Source organism: Perca fluviatilis, chromosome 5, assembly GCF_010015445.1.
Source record: "Perca fluviatilis chromosome 5, GENO_Pfluv_1.0, whole genome shotgun sequence".
NCBI lineage: Eukaryota > Metazoa > Chordata > Actinopteri > Perciformes > Percidae > Perca > Perca fluviatilis.
The window spans coordinates 7,286,548-7,305,708 of record NC_053116.1 but is presented as its reverse complement, the minus strand read 5'-3'; the positions used below and the strand labels follow the sequence as shown (position 1 = coordinate 7,305,708).

Sequence of the window (19,161 nt, the reverse complement as noted above, 5' to 3'; positions counted from 1 at the left end):
CCTGATTACAACACACTGAAAGCAGTGTTTATGGCCCTACAGCCTACTGCAGAAAACATGGTAGAGTTGGAGTCAGGCACGCGAATAAGGCAAGCTGGCGACGGGGGTGCTAAGGCAGGGGTTTTCATTCCTAAACTGGCCGTCATTGACGTTGTTTTCTATTTCTTTGTCGTCTTAGGCAAGGTTTTCCTGAACAGGACCTTGCAGTGCTGCTTTGATGTGTCACTGTCAACTGTAAGCAGGGTCTGTTGTAACCTGGGCAAACTATCTACAATTCATGTTAGGATCACTTCCAATTTGGCCTTCGAGAGAAACTGTAAACGAGAGCTCATGCCTCCCTTGCTACCAGCACCTTTCCCACTTACAAGAGTTATATTAGATTGTACAGAAATACACGCGTGCAGAGACCTAGTTAAAAAGTTCTCAACTCTGAAATCTACTCCCACTACAAAGGTAACACCACCTTTAAGGGCCTAGTTGGCATCTCTCCCTCAGGTTTAGTCACATTTGTCAGTGACCTGTATACAGGTTCGATATCTGACAAGGAGATCACAAGAGAATCAGGGATCCTGTGTCTACTTGAGGGAAGGCGATGAGGTCATGGCTGATAAAGGGATTTCTCATCAAGGACCTTCTCACGGAAATCAATGTCTCCCTTGTGATCCCGCCTTTTTAGGCCCAAAGTGGACATTTCAGCCAGGAAGAGGTGAGACAGACACAAGCCATAGCCAGACTTCGCATTCATGTTGAGCGTGCCATTAGGAGGATCAAAGAGTATCACATATTCGATAGGGTCTTACCAATGACACTAGTGGGCTCTGTCAATCAACTGTGGACTGTTTGTGCCCTCTTGAGTAACTTCCAAGGGCCTCTGTTCTAAAGAGTGCCAGTGCACCCTTGAAATTGTCTTTTATGGACTGGTTTGAAATTATACTGTCCATACCATGGAGCACACTGAATTACACTGACAGGTTGTTTTACAGTCAAGTTTCTTTTATTTTTAACAGTGTTTATTTTTGATGTAATTTTTGGCGACTGAAGCCATCTACTGCACAGATGTTTTGTGTGTGTGTTGTGGTGGAAGTTTTCCTTGAAGCAGCAGCGTTTAGAAATATCAATGATCAAATGAAAACGAATAATGACCGTTTGAGAATTAAACCAAAGTTTGGTCTTTGAGTATTTATTTACATTTGCAAATGGAGAAAACAGTTTCAAAGGTACACACGCAGCACAACTGAAAATGTCTTTCTAACCTAAAGTCTAAACATCCAAACATCATATAGTGAAGAAACTCTGTTAAGCCACCCCTCTAAATGTATCTTCTAGTATGGCCATAGTTGAAAAGAGGACATCATGAAAAGTCAAACCATTGTCTCACCTTTCCCTCTGCTCTCTGTTCCTAACACTAGCCTAAACAACAGTTTATCTCAGGAGACAGAAACCTACGTAGTTCTCCCTGTAAATGAAACAGTCATCGGCCTTCTCCACTTCTATCTAAGCAAAAGACAACAATGTGAGAAGGTTCAGGCTAGTAGAACTAAATAACTCTACTGGGCTATAGTTCACGGTTGCCAACTATTTCACTTGGAGCCTTTTAAATCTACACATGAAGAAGCTAAATCTTGTGGCGTTATAAAAGAATCAAACCAATGGTTAATATTATTAAACAAAATGTTAAAATAAAATTTGCCACCACAGTTCACCCTTTTGATTACAAAATAATCACAAAAATAAATTTTATTTTTAAAGATTCAACCCTTATTATAGAATTAATCACACTTCTTATTATTCAACCTTATGGATCTTCATGTCTATTTCTTACATGTTAAATGGAAAGGTACAAAAAAAATTTTTTAAATAGTACACTGTAAATTCCAATAGCTGTCATAACTTGCATTAATGAGTTAGCTGTAGTTGGGTTATCAATAATATGTGCTTCTTAATTGGTTTTACAAAGTAACGGTTAATTGCATGGTGAAAAAAGCTATTTACTTATTGTTTTGGGTGAATATAACTTTGTTTGAAGTTATCTTAACTTGCTTAGAGAGACTATTTGGAACTCATCCAATCAGCAAGCAGGGCTGTGAGTGAGCATGCGCCAGTAAAAGCCACCACCGTTCAGTCTCCTGCTCAGGATTGTTAAGCGGTGCCAATCGGCCTGAGCCAACACATTTTCTGGAATTTGCCGACAAATTTGCTAGAGATTTCATCGCTTGTGGAACAATAAGGTAAGTCTTCAAGCAAGTTAGGTTAATATTTGTGTGTGAATTTGTGTTTCTGTCTGCTGCCTCAACATAATCTATCATATGTTAACTAGCTAGCTAAACATTAACAAGCTAACAGGCAGAGCACATGTTCGGGCATGTTTTGGGCGGCTTTCCACCACCATCCCGTGATTCACCCTGTAAATCCATTTTAACTTAAAGTGAAAACGCTCACATTTTAAATGTTACTAGAGGAACTTTTAGTTTTCCCCGAGTTGACACAGTGGCTGTACTGTATTTTGGTCGAATGTAGGGTATTAACCCGGTCTCCACCGCGGCAGTTCGTGTAAATGTCCACGTTATTCTTAATCTATTGTTACGTGCTCACGGAGACGAAAGGACGCCGGGGCGAAAGGTCGCTCCATAAGCCGGGAGGTACCGCGAGTCGGACCCGGCTGGGGACCCCTGGATGAGGGGGCCAAAAGGTCGCTCCATAAGCCGGGGAGGCGCCCGGCGCGACCCGCTGGGGAACCCGCTGGATGAGGCGGGAGGCGGCGAAAGGACGCTCCATAAGCCGGAGGCGGCCCAGCGATCGGCCCGCTGGGGACGCGCACCACAGTAACAAAACGCCAAAACCGCTCGCCCGGGTGAAAGTCCTGTGTTGTTTGACCCATCCACCACCCGACCAACCTGCCTACACGGATTTTCGGCTTTTTTATTTTACTCCCTACCATTTTCGTGCTGTGGCCACAAAATATGCTTCCCATTGAAATACATTACTTAACATTTTCGTGTTGTCCACGCCGTAAAAACCGACAAAAACGTCTCCGTGAACCGCGTATCGATAGATTCAAATAACGTCACATTTACACGAACTGCCATGAGACCTGGCTGTAACAACACAGACTTCGAGGGTTACAAATGAAATTTGCTGCATTATGTGTGTAGAGGAAACACTAAACAAGACAATTTGTAAGCAACACACATTTTGCAGCCACATTGGTCAGACAATTAGGAGAACATAAGTTACTTTAGCTACTGCTAGTTTCTGTTTTAATCGTTTGCAAAGCCAAAAACAAGGAGAATACATGATGACTGTTGGCAAAAGTTATTTTTTTATTTATTTTTGCAATTCGCTACATATTAAGAAGGACCCTGTCAAGCATGTTAAATAAAAACAAGAAAAACATTAAAAATTAAAATGTATATCGATGTGTTTCTTCCATCCCGCCCCTATGAGCAAGCACCTTTCAATCAAAGTCAAGTTAACCGAAGTTGTTCCATATTTTTATAAGATAGCACCTGGTATTGATAGAACACACCGTAAGTTGTTGATGACAACAAATTATTTTTGTCTGTAACGTTTTCTTTTAAAATGGGGTATATCGAGAAAAGTGTTTCAACGTCTGACTTTCCCCTGTTATTTCTTTAAGTAAATGCAGTTGCTAATATTGCTGTACTTATACTTAAGTCAGGATTGTTTATACTCTTAATTTTTAGAATTGTTTTTTATGACTCAATCTGAATCTTCAAATATTCATGTAAGAGGATACATCTATAAGGATTTATATTGGAAAACTATCATTCTCCTGTAATGCTTGTAAAGTATGCACTATGTGTCTTTAATCTACAAATCACATCACTTTAAGTGGAACTTTCTTTTAACTAAGACATTATTTGTCCTTTACAGAAGTGCTTGTGGCAACTGCCTTGAGGGCTCTTCACAGCTGCTTTGTCAGTGGGCCTCAGTACACTGGAGGTGAGATAAAGTGTACAATATTTTGGATGATATTATATGTAGATATACAAACACACACACTTACAACTTACACCTAAATTTTAAATTATTTAAAATAATTTCTTGCAGATGCAGTGGACCTGTAAGCAGTGTAATTTTTCTACAGAAAAAAGAGGACAGTTGTTAAAACACTATCGCCTAAAACATGGAGGCTTTACTCGGCAACAGCCAATACCATGTCTTCATAACGATTGCTTGTGCACTTTCAAATCTTTTAATGCACTCAAAGTGCATTTATCGGTTTTGGCACGGTCAATCAAACATTGGACAAGCAAGTAAACCCACAGTTGTATTTCACTGCCAATTATGTGAATACACAGAGCCCTGCACTGAAGAAGAGTTTTTCACACACACTTGCGCAGCCATTTAAAACTTAAGCAAAAGTTCTGTGTCCACATCGGCGGCTGTGATTTTCACAGCAATGTGTATTCAACATTTAATGCACACAAAAGTAGGGTATACAAAGGGAGTGCTACAACACATTTTAAAACCGGAATTGTATCAAACATTAAACATCAAGATCAATTGACTGAAGTGGAGAATGATATTTCCTCACAGGATGACACTGAGTGTGAATTTGAAGAATCTGTAGGTGACATACAGGACTTGGAAAGTCAGCTGGACGTAACCTTGCCGCTTTGTTTTTGAAAATGCAAACGATCCTGCATATATCAGAAAGTGCTACACAAGAAGTTATTCAGCAGATCAATCAGATCCACTTACTTTCACAGCCATTACTTCACAGTAAAGTCCAGGAGATTATCAGTCAGCATTGTGGTGACGTGGATAATTCCATTGTGAGTGACGTTGTAAATGCAGTTTCATAAACTAATGTCCTGCTGAAATTCACCTCTACAGGAGGATCCTTATCAACAGCTAGCAGGAGAGCATCTTATATACAGCAAGAATTTCCTCTTGTTATGCCAGTTGAGTTTCGTCTTGACAGAGATAGTTCTGTTGTATATGTCCCCACACTGAAAATGTTGCAGGCTTTGTTAAGAAATAAGGATATTCTGGATAAGGCGCTGCATGTAGAATGTGGTGCTTCACCAGAAGGATACCACTCATTCAGAGATGGCTCTCATTTTAAAGAAAATGTTCTTTTGAATGTGGAAGAATTTAGGATTGCTCTTGGGCTATATATAGATGATTTTGAGGTTGCTAATCCACTGGGAACATCCAAGAAAAAACACAAACTATGTGCAGTATATTGGGTACTTGCTAATCTTGACTCCAAATATCGGGTCAGCTCTCCACTCTATACAACTTGCACTTTTATGTAAGGTCAAGACTGTGAAGGAACATGGCTATGCAGAAGTTCTTCGTCCTCTCATTCAGGATCTTGTTACTCTTGAGGAACATGGTGTGTATGTTGAACAGCTAGCAGAAAGTGTTAAAGGAACTGTATTGTATGTAGCAGCAGACAACTTGGGGGCTCACGCTTTGGCAGGATTCCAGGAGAGTTTTGCAGCACATCTCTTTTGTCGGTTTTGTATGTGTAAGAAAATGACATACAGGATAAGGAGGTCAGGGTCAGGTCTACACCAGCCAAGGACAAGAGAGGACCACGACAGACATGTGCAAGAGGTTATACATGACCATACTATGGCCAGACATCTTGGTGTAAAAGAGGGTGTCCACTGAATGAAAACTTGAAACACTTTCATGTGGTGGATGGTTTTCCACCTGACATTCTGCATGACTTTTTTAGAGTGTATAGTACCAGCAGAAATGTCACTCTGTCTTCAGGATTTTATGACCAAGAAGTATGTTTCTTTGGACTGTTTGAATAAGGCTATTAAGCAGTTTCCTTACCGTTCTCAGATAAAGCTGACCAACCACAGATCATTCCAAAGACCTTCATCGCTAAGGGAACCATTGTTAGCAACGGACACGAAAACTGGGCTCTCCTGAGGCTGCTTCCATTGATGGTAGGCCATAATATCCCAGAAGGAGACAAAGCATGGGAGATACTGGTGCTTCTAAAAGATATACTAGAAAATAGTAATGTCATCGCACTTTACTGAAGAGTTAATCCACTTTCTGGTTTGCAAAATCTCAGAACATAGAGAGTTACTGCAGCAAACTTTTCCGACCTACAAACTCCGTCCAAAACATCATTTTATTGAACATTACCCTCAACTGATTAAAACTTTTGGCCCACTAGTCGATGTGTGGACGATGCGTTTTGAAGGGAAGCACAAATTTTTCAAAAAGGTTGTGCATGACACTCATAATTTCAAGAATGTAGCACAAACCTTGGCTGTAAGACACCAGAAGATGATGGCCTTCCATTTGGATTCTGCATCCTTCTTTAAGCCTTCTGTGGAAATTGATAAAGTCAGGTCAGTTATGATCACATCTTTCCCTGAAAATGTTCAGCGCTCACTACATCAGCGAAACGTCCAAGCAAAGTACAGTGCTGGTTGCAGCTTCTGCTTGTGTTCATGGTGTAAAGTACACTGCAGATATGATCATTTCAGTTGGCTGTTGCTCTGGTCTCCCAGAGTTCCAGCAAATAACACATATTGTTGTTATCAACACAGAAATCCTGCTAGTCTGCAGGCTTTTGACCTCATGGTATGTTGAACATTTACGTGCTTATGAGTTGTGCTTCAGTGGGGAGGGGTCTCTCAATGTCACCCATCTGTCCGAACTGAATGATGTTTTCCCCTTATCTTCCTATAGAGTGAAAGGCAATGTGTACGTCACACTAAAAGCGTTACATATTATGCTGAATGACATGTGGACTGGGTACTAAAGTGATCTCCACTCTGTCTAGGACCATGGGAAGCTATAAACTAAGAATCATCATAAATGTGAGGGACATACGGAAAGTGTCACTGGACAGAAAACCAGAAACGGTTGAAGAGCTGAAGATAAAAGTCAAAGAAAAATACAACCTGCAGGATGACTTCAATCTTATGTATGAAGACCCTGACTTTGGTTATTCCCTCTGCAACCTAGATGACATAGGAGACTTGCCAGCTACAAAAGCAACTGTGAAGGTCATTTCATTGGTGACACTGACACTGGTGCCTGCTTCCACCACCAGCATTTCTGATGCCTCAAATGTCTCAGATGATACAGAGATTCTGTCGACATACAGCTCATCATCATCAACAAGACAAGAGCAATGGCCAGAGTTTTTGAGATTCCAAACTTCTCGGTTGATGTAGAATTCAGACTGAGACAGGCTAATCTTCAGTTTTACGAGACCAAACTTACCTGAATGTACCAAGAGACATGAAGCATGGTTTTTTGGAGAAGCTTGCTGAAGCGATCTACAAATTTGATGCCTATCCAAATGAAGAACGATGCCATTCTGTGGCATTGGCGCATAAGCAAACATCCCTGCCTGAGGGAACCAGGCTCGCCAGATGGGTGTTCTGGCTGGAAGAATAGCTTGACATACAAAATGGGGAACTATCGCACTAAACTGAGAAAAGCTGGATGTGCAGAAGTTGCTATAAATCAGGGGTAAAAAGGCGCCCAGGAATGGCATCAAAAGGCCTCAAAAGACCAAAAGGTTTGAGGTCAATTACTTACCAGACCTCCCTGAGGGGCAGAATGAAGATAGACTAGAAGTTGAAAGAAAGCTCCTGGTTGAAGAAATGAAAAACGGAACCCCAGTGGAACAGTCATTGCATCTAAGATGGACCAGACATTCCCACTCGCGGAGACGGGAGATTGTGGAGGCTGAACCTCCAGTGAAAACCCTGAAGGAGCTGGCCAGCTCTTTTTACAGAGAGACAAGTACGTACAGATATTGATATGCTTTTTATATTCTCCTAGTGTGCATTTAGGTTTTAGGACTGGTAACCAAAGGTTTTCCAAAATTTCCACACTGGCTCAAGCCAGTCTACTCACTGACATTTTTTTTCTGTCTTGTAGGTGTTTGCTGAGTTCAACAGCATAGCCACGACAAACCTGGAGAATGACTTTTTTGGTGCTGTTGACCGCTACACACCACGCTTTGTCACAATCTTCAAGTCCAAGAAAGGAAGTGTTGGAGAGAAACTGGCTGAGATTGTGCAGCAAATTGATTCAAGGGTCAGTCCACTACAGACTTGTTAAGTTTTTGCTGTGGATTAGATAACTACTGCAATCGGCAACTGTTCTCTGCACTGTTAAGCATACATGGTGACACCTTTTTCATATGCTTTTAAAAATGGGTTTGTAGTGTAACTTCTGAATGTTGCTTAATCTTGAACTTTATTTGTTCTATCCACTTCTAGAAACCAGATGTGACAGCAGTGCGTACCCTTGTTCTCCAAGGCATCCCTGCTCTGCTTGGTGATGACCCCAGTAACTTCTACAACACCTCCTTTGTAAGTTCTCATATCTTAAAAGAGCACATACTGTATATTACTGTGAGTTCAGAACAAAGATGGGCTGCATGCTAACTGTGACAGTTCAGTGTATGCCAGCAGGGTGATAAAAAAAAAGATAAAACAACAAAAACCCTAAACAAATGATGAAGCAGCCATTCAACTAACTCCATTTGTAGTCCATGTCACATGGTTGCACTGCTGAGTGCCACAATGCTAAGCCCACTTGCCGTGCTGCAATTGTGGGTTCTGCACAAGAGGTAGAACATTTCTCTCCCTCACATGCACTAGCTGTAACAGCAATAACATCTGAATAATGTTTATATTAGGACAGACATTAGAGCTTAATTTCATTCATGTTATTTAGTGGATGTCTGTAAGCTGGGTGTAAAAAAAAAAAAAAAAAATAGGCTGGAGGGAAGTGTTGGCAGGACAGATGACTTGATGACAATTGATAATGCCAATCAACATTTACCTGTTGTAATGTTTGTGTTTGGTTGTATACAGGATTCTGACAGTGATGAGGCCTGGGACCAGGTATCTGTTGGGTTGCTGACTGTCATCAGTGAAGATGTGCCCCTCTCGCCAAATCATCTCCATCTTGACCCAGTGTCTACTGCCATCATTCTTGAAGGAGGTATTGTAATGGACAATCTCCAGAACCTACCTCAAGCACTTTGCCTCTTGTTTGGGTTGTCCTATGCACTACACTTGGACTACCCTAAAGCCATGAAAAACACATTCAGCTTCTTTCAACGAGTGATGCTTGGCCTGGGAGAGAACAAACTCCCCCAAACTTCAAACTCTTAAAATCTCCTGTTGAGTTAGAATGGTAAAAATCAAGAGTGACACTTGGCATACAATCTTGTTTATAAAAGTGGGTCCAGTTGCTTTTTATTGTTAGCTAAATTAAGGCACTCCTTTCATATTGTTTTATATCCACTGGGTTCATCAGCAAGTTACATTTAGAGGCTGCAGGTGTATGGTCATTCATACGTGTATGAGATCGGTTGCCATAGTCATTATTGTACAATAACTGGATGTCACTTGTAATAGTCAGCAGGTTGATACTGTCAGCAGTTTGGTCTTTAAACTTTATTGTTAATACAAAAGTAAAGCAGTTTCTCAGGATTATGTTAAATAAAAGGTCAGGGTTGGAATTTTCTTTCCACAAATGAGAAATTTATGTCTTTTTATAAAGCCAAATACATTGGCTGCCAATTATTACTGGAAGATTATTGAAGAACAATTTTGGTACCGATGTATATTGGCAAATAGGCAAACATTCAATCCAACAAAGTCCATTGTTCACATCCCTTGGTGTTACTTTCACTCTGTACTTTTGAAGAATGTTTTTATTTTTATATTTTATGGTAGTGTAATAAGCATGTATGCGCGTTCTGGTTCTGAGAAGAGATATTCTGTGGTTGGCGATAATACCTTGACATTTATCATTTTAGTCTGAATGTTGTCTTCAAGTGGTACTGATCACTTATAGTAATGACTAACATTTTAATCTCCTCAAAACCAATTAGTATCTCTGTCAGTTGTCTAAGGTGCAGATTTGACTGTTTTCCCTAAACATCTCTGTACCGGATACACTGATAAAATCAAGTATATTTCCCAAAAATTCATACTCCTATAAATAATTCGGTAAAAAAAAGTTAACAATAAAATTACTTATCAGCCAAGTCAAGAATTCAAAATCGTGAAATCCTGTGCCAAAATTTGATTGATTGAAATAAAAAGGTTTATCTGGGCCAAGCACACCATAATAATTTTTAAGATGATGAAATACAATCAGTATAAAATTACAAATGTCAAGGTAATGCATACTTTATACCAGATCAAAGGGTTTTAAGACTTTGATTTTAACATTGTAAACTAACAATGGTTGAGGTTCAAGGAATAAACCTGTTTCAACTGTTTTCAAATATTTCTATTTTATGATACTTCTTCTCTGGTACATTTATGTGACAAGTGTATAGTGAGTTGGCAGAACAGAGTTAACATATAGGTGAGCGTTTGGTGAATGTCAATTAGACATTTAGATGGTTATTATGAAGAATAACCATCTAAATGTCTAATCTACTGTAAATGGAATAAGGTAAAATGAATGTTTGAAGTACTTAATTTACACAAGTAACAGTTACTTGGTCTTTTCAAGGCAATCGGTTTGCATGGTTTAAACAAGTAAATCAGAATCGCTCTTCAAGTAACTAAAAACGAGAAATTCTAAGTTGCAGGAATTGTCACATTAGTTAGCCCAACTTAAATAATCGTGTTTAGATTACACACAAAGTAAAGTTCACATTACAGTACTTAGTTGTTTGAAATAGTAATTCTGAGTTGTCTATACTAAGTCAGGAGTACATCTAAAGTAAATTGTCAAGTACACCGCACACATTGTTTTTAGTTACTTAAACTCAAGAGTAAGTATACTATACTAAACAGGGATTTGTTAATACAACACGCAATACCTATTCCACTGTACTTAGTTTTTAGGGCGCAATCGGTTTGCATGCTTTTTTAAGTAAGGTTAACTAATCGGATTTTACAGTGTTAGCAAGAATCAATCTCACACAGTATCAGAGACAGTGTCCAAACATTATTATCATATTCAGAAAGACGGAATACGTCAGAAGGCTCAATCATATTTACCATAAGAATGAAGTGAACTCTTTTTCTTGATTAGGGTAACGACATAGCAAACAAAAAAAACAAATCCGAAGACCAAACATAATCTGCTAAAATCCCTGGACCTTAATGTCACTGGTTAATGTCACATCAGACTAGTGCCTTATAATTTGTGTAAAGAATGTGTTATGTATTTAACCATTAAAATAACCTGGTGTGAAGTTTGAAAATTTACTAATTTGATATCTACCCATGCCATGTCCATTGACAACCCATGGTTAAACCCCAAGTACAGAAAACCCATACAGCAAAGTCAAATTTTCCATAAATCTGATAATTAAATTATCCAATAGCATCAAATGCTTCCCTCCTTTGGTTATTTTAATATAAATCAATTGAAGCACGCTCAGTGCAATTATCAAAGCTCTCACAGAGTGAAAGTTGAGAAGAATCAGAATAAAACTGACCCCTCCTCGTCTCTAACATCATTAAGTGCTGTCAGAGCAAAAATAAAATTCAGTTATTCTATGTGTGTAGTTTCACTGGAAATAGCTTATTTCTGTGAGCGAAGAAATAGTGAACAAAAATCATTCTAACCTACATCACGCATACATTTCTTAACTATACCCAAGTCATTCCTTAGTAGAAAATGCATCTATTAGATAATCTTTCAAGAGTCTAAGTCAAATGTGGTGTTTATATGTGTCGTGGAAAGTGAAATGACTTCAATATAATAAAAGATCCACAAGGAACTTTTCCTAAGTTCTAAAGCACACAACAAAAATGGCCTAGGTCTTTATACTTAACTTTGTTCAATATTAACAATATTGCTGTTTAGGAATAATTTACTTTCTTTATCAATAATCTATCAGTTGAGTTTGTGTGGTCATGAGGAACCACATAAGGTACAAAAGCCCAATTAGCCCCAATTTAGTAGCATTCGTATACCAACCATCATAATGCCTCTTATTGGAACATAAGAGTGGACGTAAGTTAATCATTACAGTAATATTAGCTCTGTACTAGTACTTATTGTATTCCAACCACCATTTAAAAAAAGTAGTGAATGCATGACTCGTCTTTTCCTCCATGTTCTTCACTGGTGTGTTGGTGTATGTAAATGTTGGGAGAAATGGTTACACCTGATTTATCATACTTTTCTCTCATCAAAAATAAAATGCAAAACCCATAAATGCAGTAATGAAGAATAAACACACTACAAATGTGGAAAAACCCCCATGTTCTTCTTGAAGGGTACCTGTTGCAGTCCTTTCTGTCCTCCTGCTCATTGTGTGTGTGTTCAGAGCACTCTGCACTGAGTCACAGAGGAATGTCAACATCTCCTCAAACGTGAAAAAAACTTTTTTGCACACCTCTTTTGTCGGGCAGGTGCGTAGGATATGATCAAAGGCAACAGATCAAAAATAGTAGAGAGAAAATCCCGCACACTGACCATTACGCAAGCAATAATATTAGAAAAATACAACGTTTCGGTCTCAGACCTTCATCAGGTAAAATTACCTGATGAAGGTAAACCTGATGAAGGTCTGAGACCGAAACGTTGTATTTTTCTAATAAATTATTGCTTGCGTAATGGTCAGTGTGCGGGATTTTCTCTCTACTAACATCTCCTCAAAAGAATGTGCAGTGTGTGTGTGTGTTCAGAGAGAGAGGTGGTGTGTCCTCTACAATTGTGAAGTATATTCTGCTGTCACTGTCAGAGAATGTGCTCTGCAAATGTGCTGTGGTTGTCAGAGAAGAGATCAGTATCACTGCTGTCTTCTGAAATGATTTTAAACAGCAGGCTACACTACCAGTATGTAGCTTCTGGTTTTTCCTCCTTGGAAAATCTTCTGGTTTTTCCTCCTCTCTCAATGTGTTGCAAACAGTGAGAAAAACTCCAGTTTTCCCTGTCGCTTCAGAAATGGCACGTGGGTGACTCAGCAGAGGATCTGCTCGTCACTTGTTGCAGGTTGTAGAAAAACCTGTCCTCTTCTCCTCATCTGGAACCTTTTGTAGTGACGCGTGTATCCAGGTGGCTCTCCCTGGAACCTTTCACTGCCCTGTGTCACTGGAACGATCGCGATGGTCTCTGTCACCGTCTATTTGCCAATCCTTCCTCCTGAAGTTGTTATCCCCACAGAATCCCCAGGCTTGACACCTGGATTCTTATGGCCAAAAGAGCAGAAGAAAATTCTCACGCAATAACCTAACCTAACCTATCATTTCCCTTATGAAGCTCAGCGCAAATTCTTTCAGGAAGACGTCATTACCCCAGTCACTACTCCATTCTTAAATCAAATCAGCTGTTCAAGAAGTGACGTGTCAGTTAAACCAAATCAGACTCGACCACGAGATTCAAGGGCCAATCACAGCCTTACAACTCTGCTTTAAATCTGTTCTCTCCTTGTGCTGTCAGCTGTCGTTTCAGGCAAAGCGCTCGTACATTCAATATCATACAGTTGTACAATAAATATTTTTGCATATCTGCAAACGAAGTCTCTCCTGATTGAAATACTGCCGTGGAAGAAATAGGTGTTTTTTATTATGGGCCTCTCCCTACCTATGTATAAATAAAGAAAAAAAAATCTTTAGAGCAAAATTCTTTAGAGCAGATCAGAATCAACAAAACAAAAACAATTACTATTGCATCCCCTTACACTACTGTGTCAATCACGGGGTAGATTATCCTTTTTTATAGTCTATCAATTTTGTCAATTTTGTTCTCACCTAAGCAGATTTTCTCAATGTACAATTGTTAACTATTCTAGCACTTTGGTTATCCAAGGTCTTTTAAACTGGAGCTACAGTGATGTCACAACAAATGTTTCAAACGTCTTTAGAAAAATTATTTAACACTATTTATTTCCCTTGCTACTTTATTAAACCCATTATTTATCATTGCTACTATATCCCTCCTTTTTGAGACATGACAAAGCTCATGACTCAAAAGCAATATAAATAATCTGTTTAATATTCTAATCCTTAACATTGTTCTAGGTTTTACAACAAATCCTGTTTATCCGTAACAAAAGTTCAATAAATAATTTCTTTAGGGGAATTTTCACCTCAGTAAATTTTTCAACGTCAACATCAACTAATTTAGTTAAAACAATTTGTTGATATAGCAACTCAAAAACTCAGAGTATGATATGAAATGTACTGCTTTTAGGATTAAATCTCATTTAAACCTTCATTTATTCAATATCACCATTAAACTAAGACGAATTACCCAAAATACATTGTTTATGTCATTTTTTTATCTCCAGTTTACAAACCAAAGCAACACTAATTACTATCTGCTAGTTCCAAGAATCATTACAACTTAAAGTTTTTAGCCTTCTATTTATCCAAATCGTTACCTGTTATGGGAAGCATCATATCATATAACATTCAACAAAAATGTATATCAAAATCATTTCTTTAAACCAAAATTTCACTTGTACTACTCATGTTTGGTTTTAGCTTGTGTCTTATCTCTGTGTGGTGTGTGTGTGTGTCTCCTCCTCTGGCTGTCCTCTCTCAAAGAAAGAAGGATTTCTCCAGGGTACATAAACACACTGTTATTCTTTTTGTAATTTATGGCATCATTAATTAACAACTCAATGTATTCCTCATAAAGGTGTGTCAAGGTGTACAGCTTACCATCACGCAGAACTATAAAACGATATTTACTGTCTTTTCTACTGGAACGCTGAGGAAAGAAAAACGTTAGACGAAACAACAGAGAATGAAAACATTTAACATTCCCTGCAGAATGTTATGTTTAGCTGTGGGAGACATTAGGTGCTCGAGCATAGACCCACTGCATTTACTGCTCGAAGGTCCTGAATGAAACAAAACTTTAACATTCATAATAAAAATGATTCTTCTTATTTATGTTACTTGAGAAAATAAGTGCACGTGTTGGAGAATCTAAACACGGAACTATAAACCCCATCCGTCAATAAAGAGTTAAAAACACGGTCGGATTTCTGTCGATTACTTCCTGTTTTAGCGTGTACTGATGTATTCTGGGGCCTGTAGTCCGAACGCAGCTTGATGACTACAGGTTAACAATTTGTCTGTCAATCCACGTCACATTTGTGTGTTTTGCCCAGAGATAACGCTGTACCTGAGACAAAAAGTGGTGAAACATCAGTAGATAAAAATGTCGTTTTTACCGTGTGAATATGCATCTATTTGTAGTCACACGATCACTGAATATGTGAACACTGTGAATACAACACATACGGTTGTTGTATGGGTTTTCTATAGTCTCCTGTCGATGGAGACAAATAAACACATTATCAATAGTGTCAGTCCAGTCAGTCAATTTTACAAATAGTCACAAGGTGTCCTAGGTCTGTCTCCTCTTCTGTTGGAGACAAAGAAACATGAATGTGAGCTTTTGAGTTAGAATTTCTGAAAAACTTCTATAGTTTATCAGTCAAGGTGACAGCCACTGGACATGTGTATATGCCAGTAGACAAAAGAAAACTCATACTCGTCCTTTGATTTGTTAAAAAAAAACTTTCAACGTAGTCTTCATCAGGGTCAAAAGGTGACAAAAGGAATGCATGTAATATTTGTGATTCCTTAAGTTTAACTACTGGTGTCCCAATTTGTTTTACCGTAGTCAGGAGATTAACAGACTGACATGGTACGTGTTCCATTATAATTTGTAAACAAATGCGTACTTTTAGGCTGCAACAAAAATATGTCAGCCAAAGAGGGATTTTTATCAAACCCACAACTTTAAAGCCAGTGGGCAAAAGAATAAACATTCCTAAGACCCGTGGGTGAAAGAATGTCTTCAATTTCAAATAGACATTTTCAAATGCAATCTGCATAACAAATTTTCAGGACACTCAGATGAAAGGGAGAAAGAAACAATGAACATTTTCCTTTATTATCTAGTTCAGGATCCTAAGGATCTGAATACACACATATAAGAATGGTGAACTTTTCTGGGATCACCATTCTACTAATCACTTCTCTAAGGAAAAACTAGTTTACCAGAGAGCTTCTGATTGAAGAACAAAGATCTTCACTAAAACCCAAATTGTTGCTCCCGAATCAACTAAAAATACAATTTTCTTCCCATATATAATTAACACCATGCTAGGCAATTTGTATACACACCAGATAAACACATTGAATACTTGGACATATTTTCCAAAAGTTATTTCTGTTAACCGTGCTGTTTTTGCGTCTAATTTGATCTGTCTATCGTGTGGGGAGTGTTTGTAGCGTGCAAAAAGCATGTCTTCATTGCAAGAATGTTTATTTACGTGTATGTCTGTATGAACTGTTTTTAGGGATCTGGCAGTCCCAGCATCGGGGAAGACTGCAGAGACAGTTTCATATTCACGAACGCTTCAATAGCTTTGGCAGCAAAAGTCTTACAGTGACATCAGGAACGTGTACAGACATTCTCGGTGACCGGCTCAAGTAAAAATCTAATTGTTAACACTAAACTGAACAAGCTGCTATTCTGTTCATTTTACATGAAAACAGCACTGCACCAAAAAAAACTTTTCATGAGGGATAAAAGCAGATTCAAACATGGTTTTCTCACGTACTCGTTGGTCTTTCCACCCGATGCAGGTGTGACGGATGCTATCGATCCTGTTCCAGAGTTGAGTCTGTGTCCTCTTCGTCCCTCCATTTCTCCAGCTTGTCTTCCTGATTTTTAGAGAAAGCTCAGAAATGGGCTTTGGTTAGAACTGATGAGGTTATTGGTGCATGTATGTTTGCATTCTTTCCCTAGATCACTGTTTTATCTATATTTTAAAACATTCTTTGTTTTTCCTGTACTCAGTAGCTTTAAACCTCTTAATTATTGATTTTCCCATTCATTTTCTTTCTACTTCTTCTAAAATTTTGCTTTAACATTCTCAGTGTCTTTGTACACAAAGATCCGTTTCTCGGAAAGCCAAAACATTTTGACCAGTATCCTATGACAGACATCGGAAACATTCCAAAATTTTGGTCCATATTTCTGACACATCTCACCCACAGTGGGTCCAGATGCATTGCTCGGCCGGGAGGGTTTCGTTCCCCTTTATTGACAGAAACCTTATAGTATACTATTTCTTTTTTGATGTGATCGTCACCACAAAACTTAGTTCTTTTGTCGGCAAACCTTGCAAAACCCGGTGCGACCCTGCAGTGAAAATCTCTTAAATAGTAAACTATTTTATTTATACTGCAGTCCGCCTCTTAATCATGAACCGTGCTAATAGTTTCGTAGATTAATTTGTTAGGCTTCTCTGCCTAATCTAGTTAATCCTTCGATTAACTCTTGACCAGCCCTGCGTCTGTCTTTTCTGTCAATCAGTTGTCCCGCCAGCATCAGAAATATGTCCGTGTCTGCCAAAAGATGTCATTCATAACCTCAGTTATATCTTTGTTACCCAAAATGACAACAATGTGAGAAGGTTCAGGCTAGTAGAACTAAATAACTCTACTGGGCTATAGTTCACGGTTGCCAACTATTTTACTTGGAGCCTTTTGAATCTACACATGAAAAAGCTAAATCTTGTGGCGTTATAAAAGAATCAAACCAATGGTTGATATCATTAAACAAATGGTTAAAATAAAATTTGCCACCACAGTGTGTGTGTGTGTGTGTGTGTGTGTGTGTGTGTGTGTGTGGTGTGGTGTGTGTGTGTGTGTGTGTGTGTGTGTGTGTGTGTGTGTGTTTTGTTGTGTGTGTGTGTGGTGTGTGTTGTTGTTGTTGTGTGTGTGTGTGTGTGAGTGTGAGTCAGTCAGGAACATTATCAGAAACATGTTACTTCACAAAAACTTTTAAATATAAAGCACTTGTCATGAAACCTCTGAAAAATAAAACACTGCCTTTAAACATGGGCTCCTGTGTTTCATTTCATTGATGCTCTTTTCATGTACCTTTGTTGCACAAGGCAGGCAGGAAGTATGTAAAAAAGAAACTGTCAAGTTTGGATTTCATGTTTTCCCATTCTTCAGGGTTGAAGTGGACCCACTCCAGGTGATGGTCCTGTTTGCACCGGACAAAGAAATCGCACCATGTCATACCGGTGATACCCATCTGTCACACCATCTGGTAGTAATACTCATGGATTGTCTTCAGAGCATAGGTTCCATCGGTCTTGCAGTACAAGTATGCACAGTCTTTAAAACTGTCCTTGTCTGGACACTTGATTTCCAGAAGTCCGTAGGTTGGTGCTGTACTAATGTCACGCACTTTCCTATCAGGTGAGGTCCCCAGATGTGGGGCATGGGGGTTAATTACAAACCCGCAGGGGTAGATTTCATTGCCAGTGATTTCCTTGTATTCAGCAGCAGCAACTGGCTCCATTTCAAGGCCTCTCTTCATTGTTTTAGTTTGTGTCAACTGTTTCTCCTTCATGTTGGCTGCCAAACTGTCAAAGTCTCTCACCCTGGAGCAGATTCTTTTGAATGATGATGATGTCAGGCGTTTGGCTCGTACTTGATGCCAGGTCTTGCTACTGCTTTGTCCTCTGGTTTCCATCTCTAGATGCTTTGCATCAGACAGTGTGACAGCCAGGCCACCATAGAAGAATGTTTCAGTATCATCTAGAGCAGTGCTAAATGAGCATGGCTGTGGAGGTAGAGGAAGTTCAGGGTCATTTTCACTGAAAATGGACAGTGGACGTTGAGTTTGGTAAGTTAATACAGAACCCTGGGGAAGGTCCCCAAATTCTGTGGAGACCAGTTCAGCAGGCTGCTTACAGTTTGCTTCCAGTAACTTTAACATCTGGCTCTTACTGCCGATTTTAGCCAGGTTGCTACGAAGAGTCTCTGCAAATTCAGCACTTGGTAATGGAAGTGGCACAGGACAATACAAATTAGAGACAATCCCCTCAGTAGAGCGCTGTTTTTTCTTTGGTGGTTTGACTTTGGATACTGTCACAGTGCTAACTGCTCTTGGCGTGAGACCTAATGTCCTTGATGGAACATGCCAGGCTTGAGGTAGAGATGTTTTGCTTGCAGTTGGGGGGACAGATGCATACCCCATTTTTATATAGTGGGCAGCGTGTTGAGCAGTCCTATTAGGTGATTGCACTGTCCCAAGCCAGCTTTACAGTTGCAGGTGGTCTTGCCAATGAATGGCTCCTCGAAGGACAGCTCCACCTTTAAGAATAATCAAACAAGTTTAAGAACACATTCACATTTAGATAGGTATACAAACATATTTTTCTAAACG

The 19,161-nt window shown here is 39.1% G+C and overlaps 1 protein-coding gene and 1 long non-coding RNA gene across 2 annotated transcripts; both read left to right on the top strand.

The window, feature by feature from the left end:
* The first annotated feature begins 2,147 nt into the window (after positions 1–2,147).
* LOC120558805 lies at positions 2,148–5,884 on the top strand. The gene is made up of 3 exons (XR_005639188.1): positions 2,148–2,228; positions 3,895–3,963; positions 5,827–5,884. It is a non-coding gene; the product is annotated as an uncharacterized LOC120558805 (long non-coding RNA).
* A 398-nt stretch (positions 5,885–6,282) lies between these two features.
* LOC120558623 lies at positions 6,283–9,143 on the top strand. The gene is made up of 6 exons (XM_039799688.1): positions 6,283–6,347; positions 6,785–6,928; positions 7,728–7,758; positions 7,897–8,055; positions 8,241–8,333; positions 8,841–9,143. The coding sequence occupies exons 1-6, from the start codon at positions 6,283–6,285 to the stop codon at positions 9,141–9,143; spliced, it is 795 nt and encodes a 264-aa protein (XP_039655622.1).
* The last annotated feature ends 10,018 nt before the right edge of the window (positions 9,144–19,161 follow it).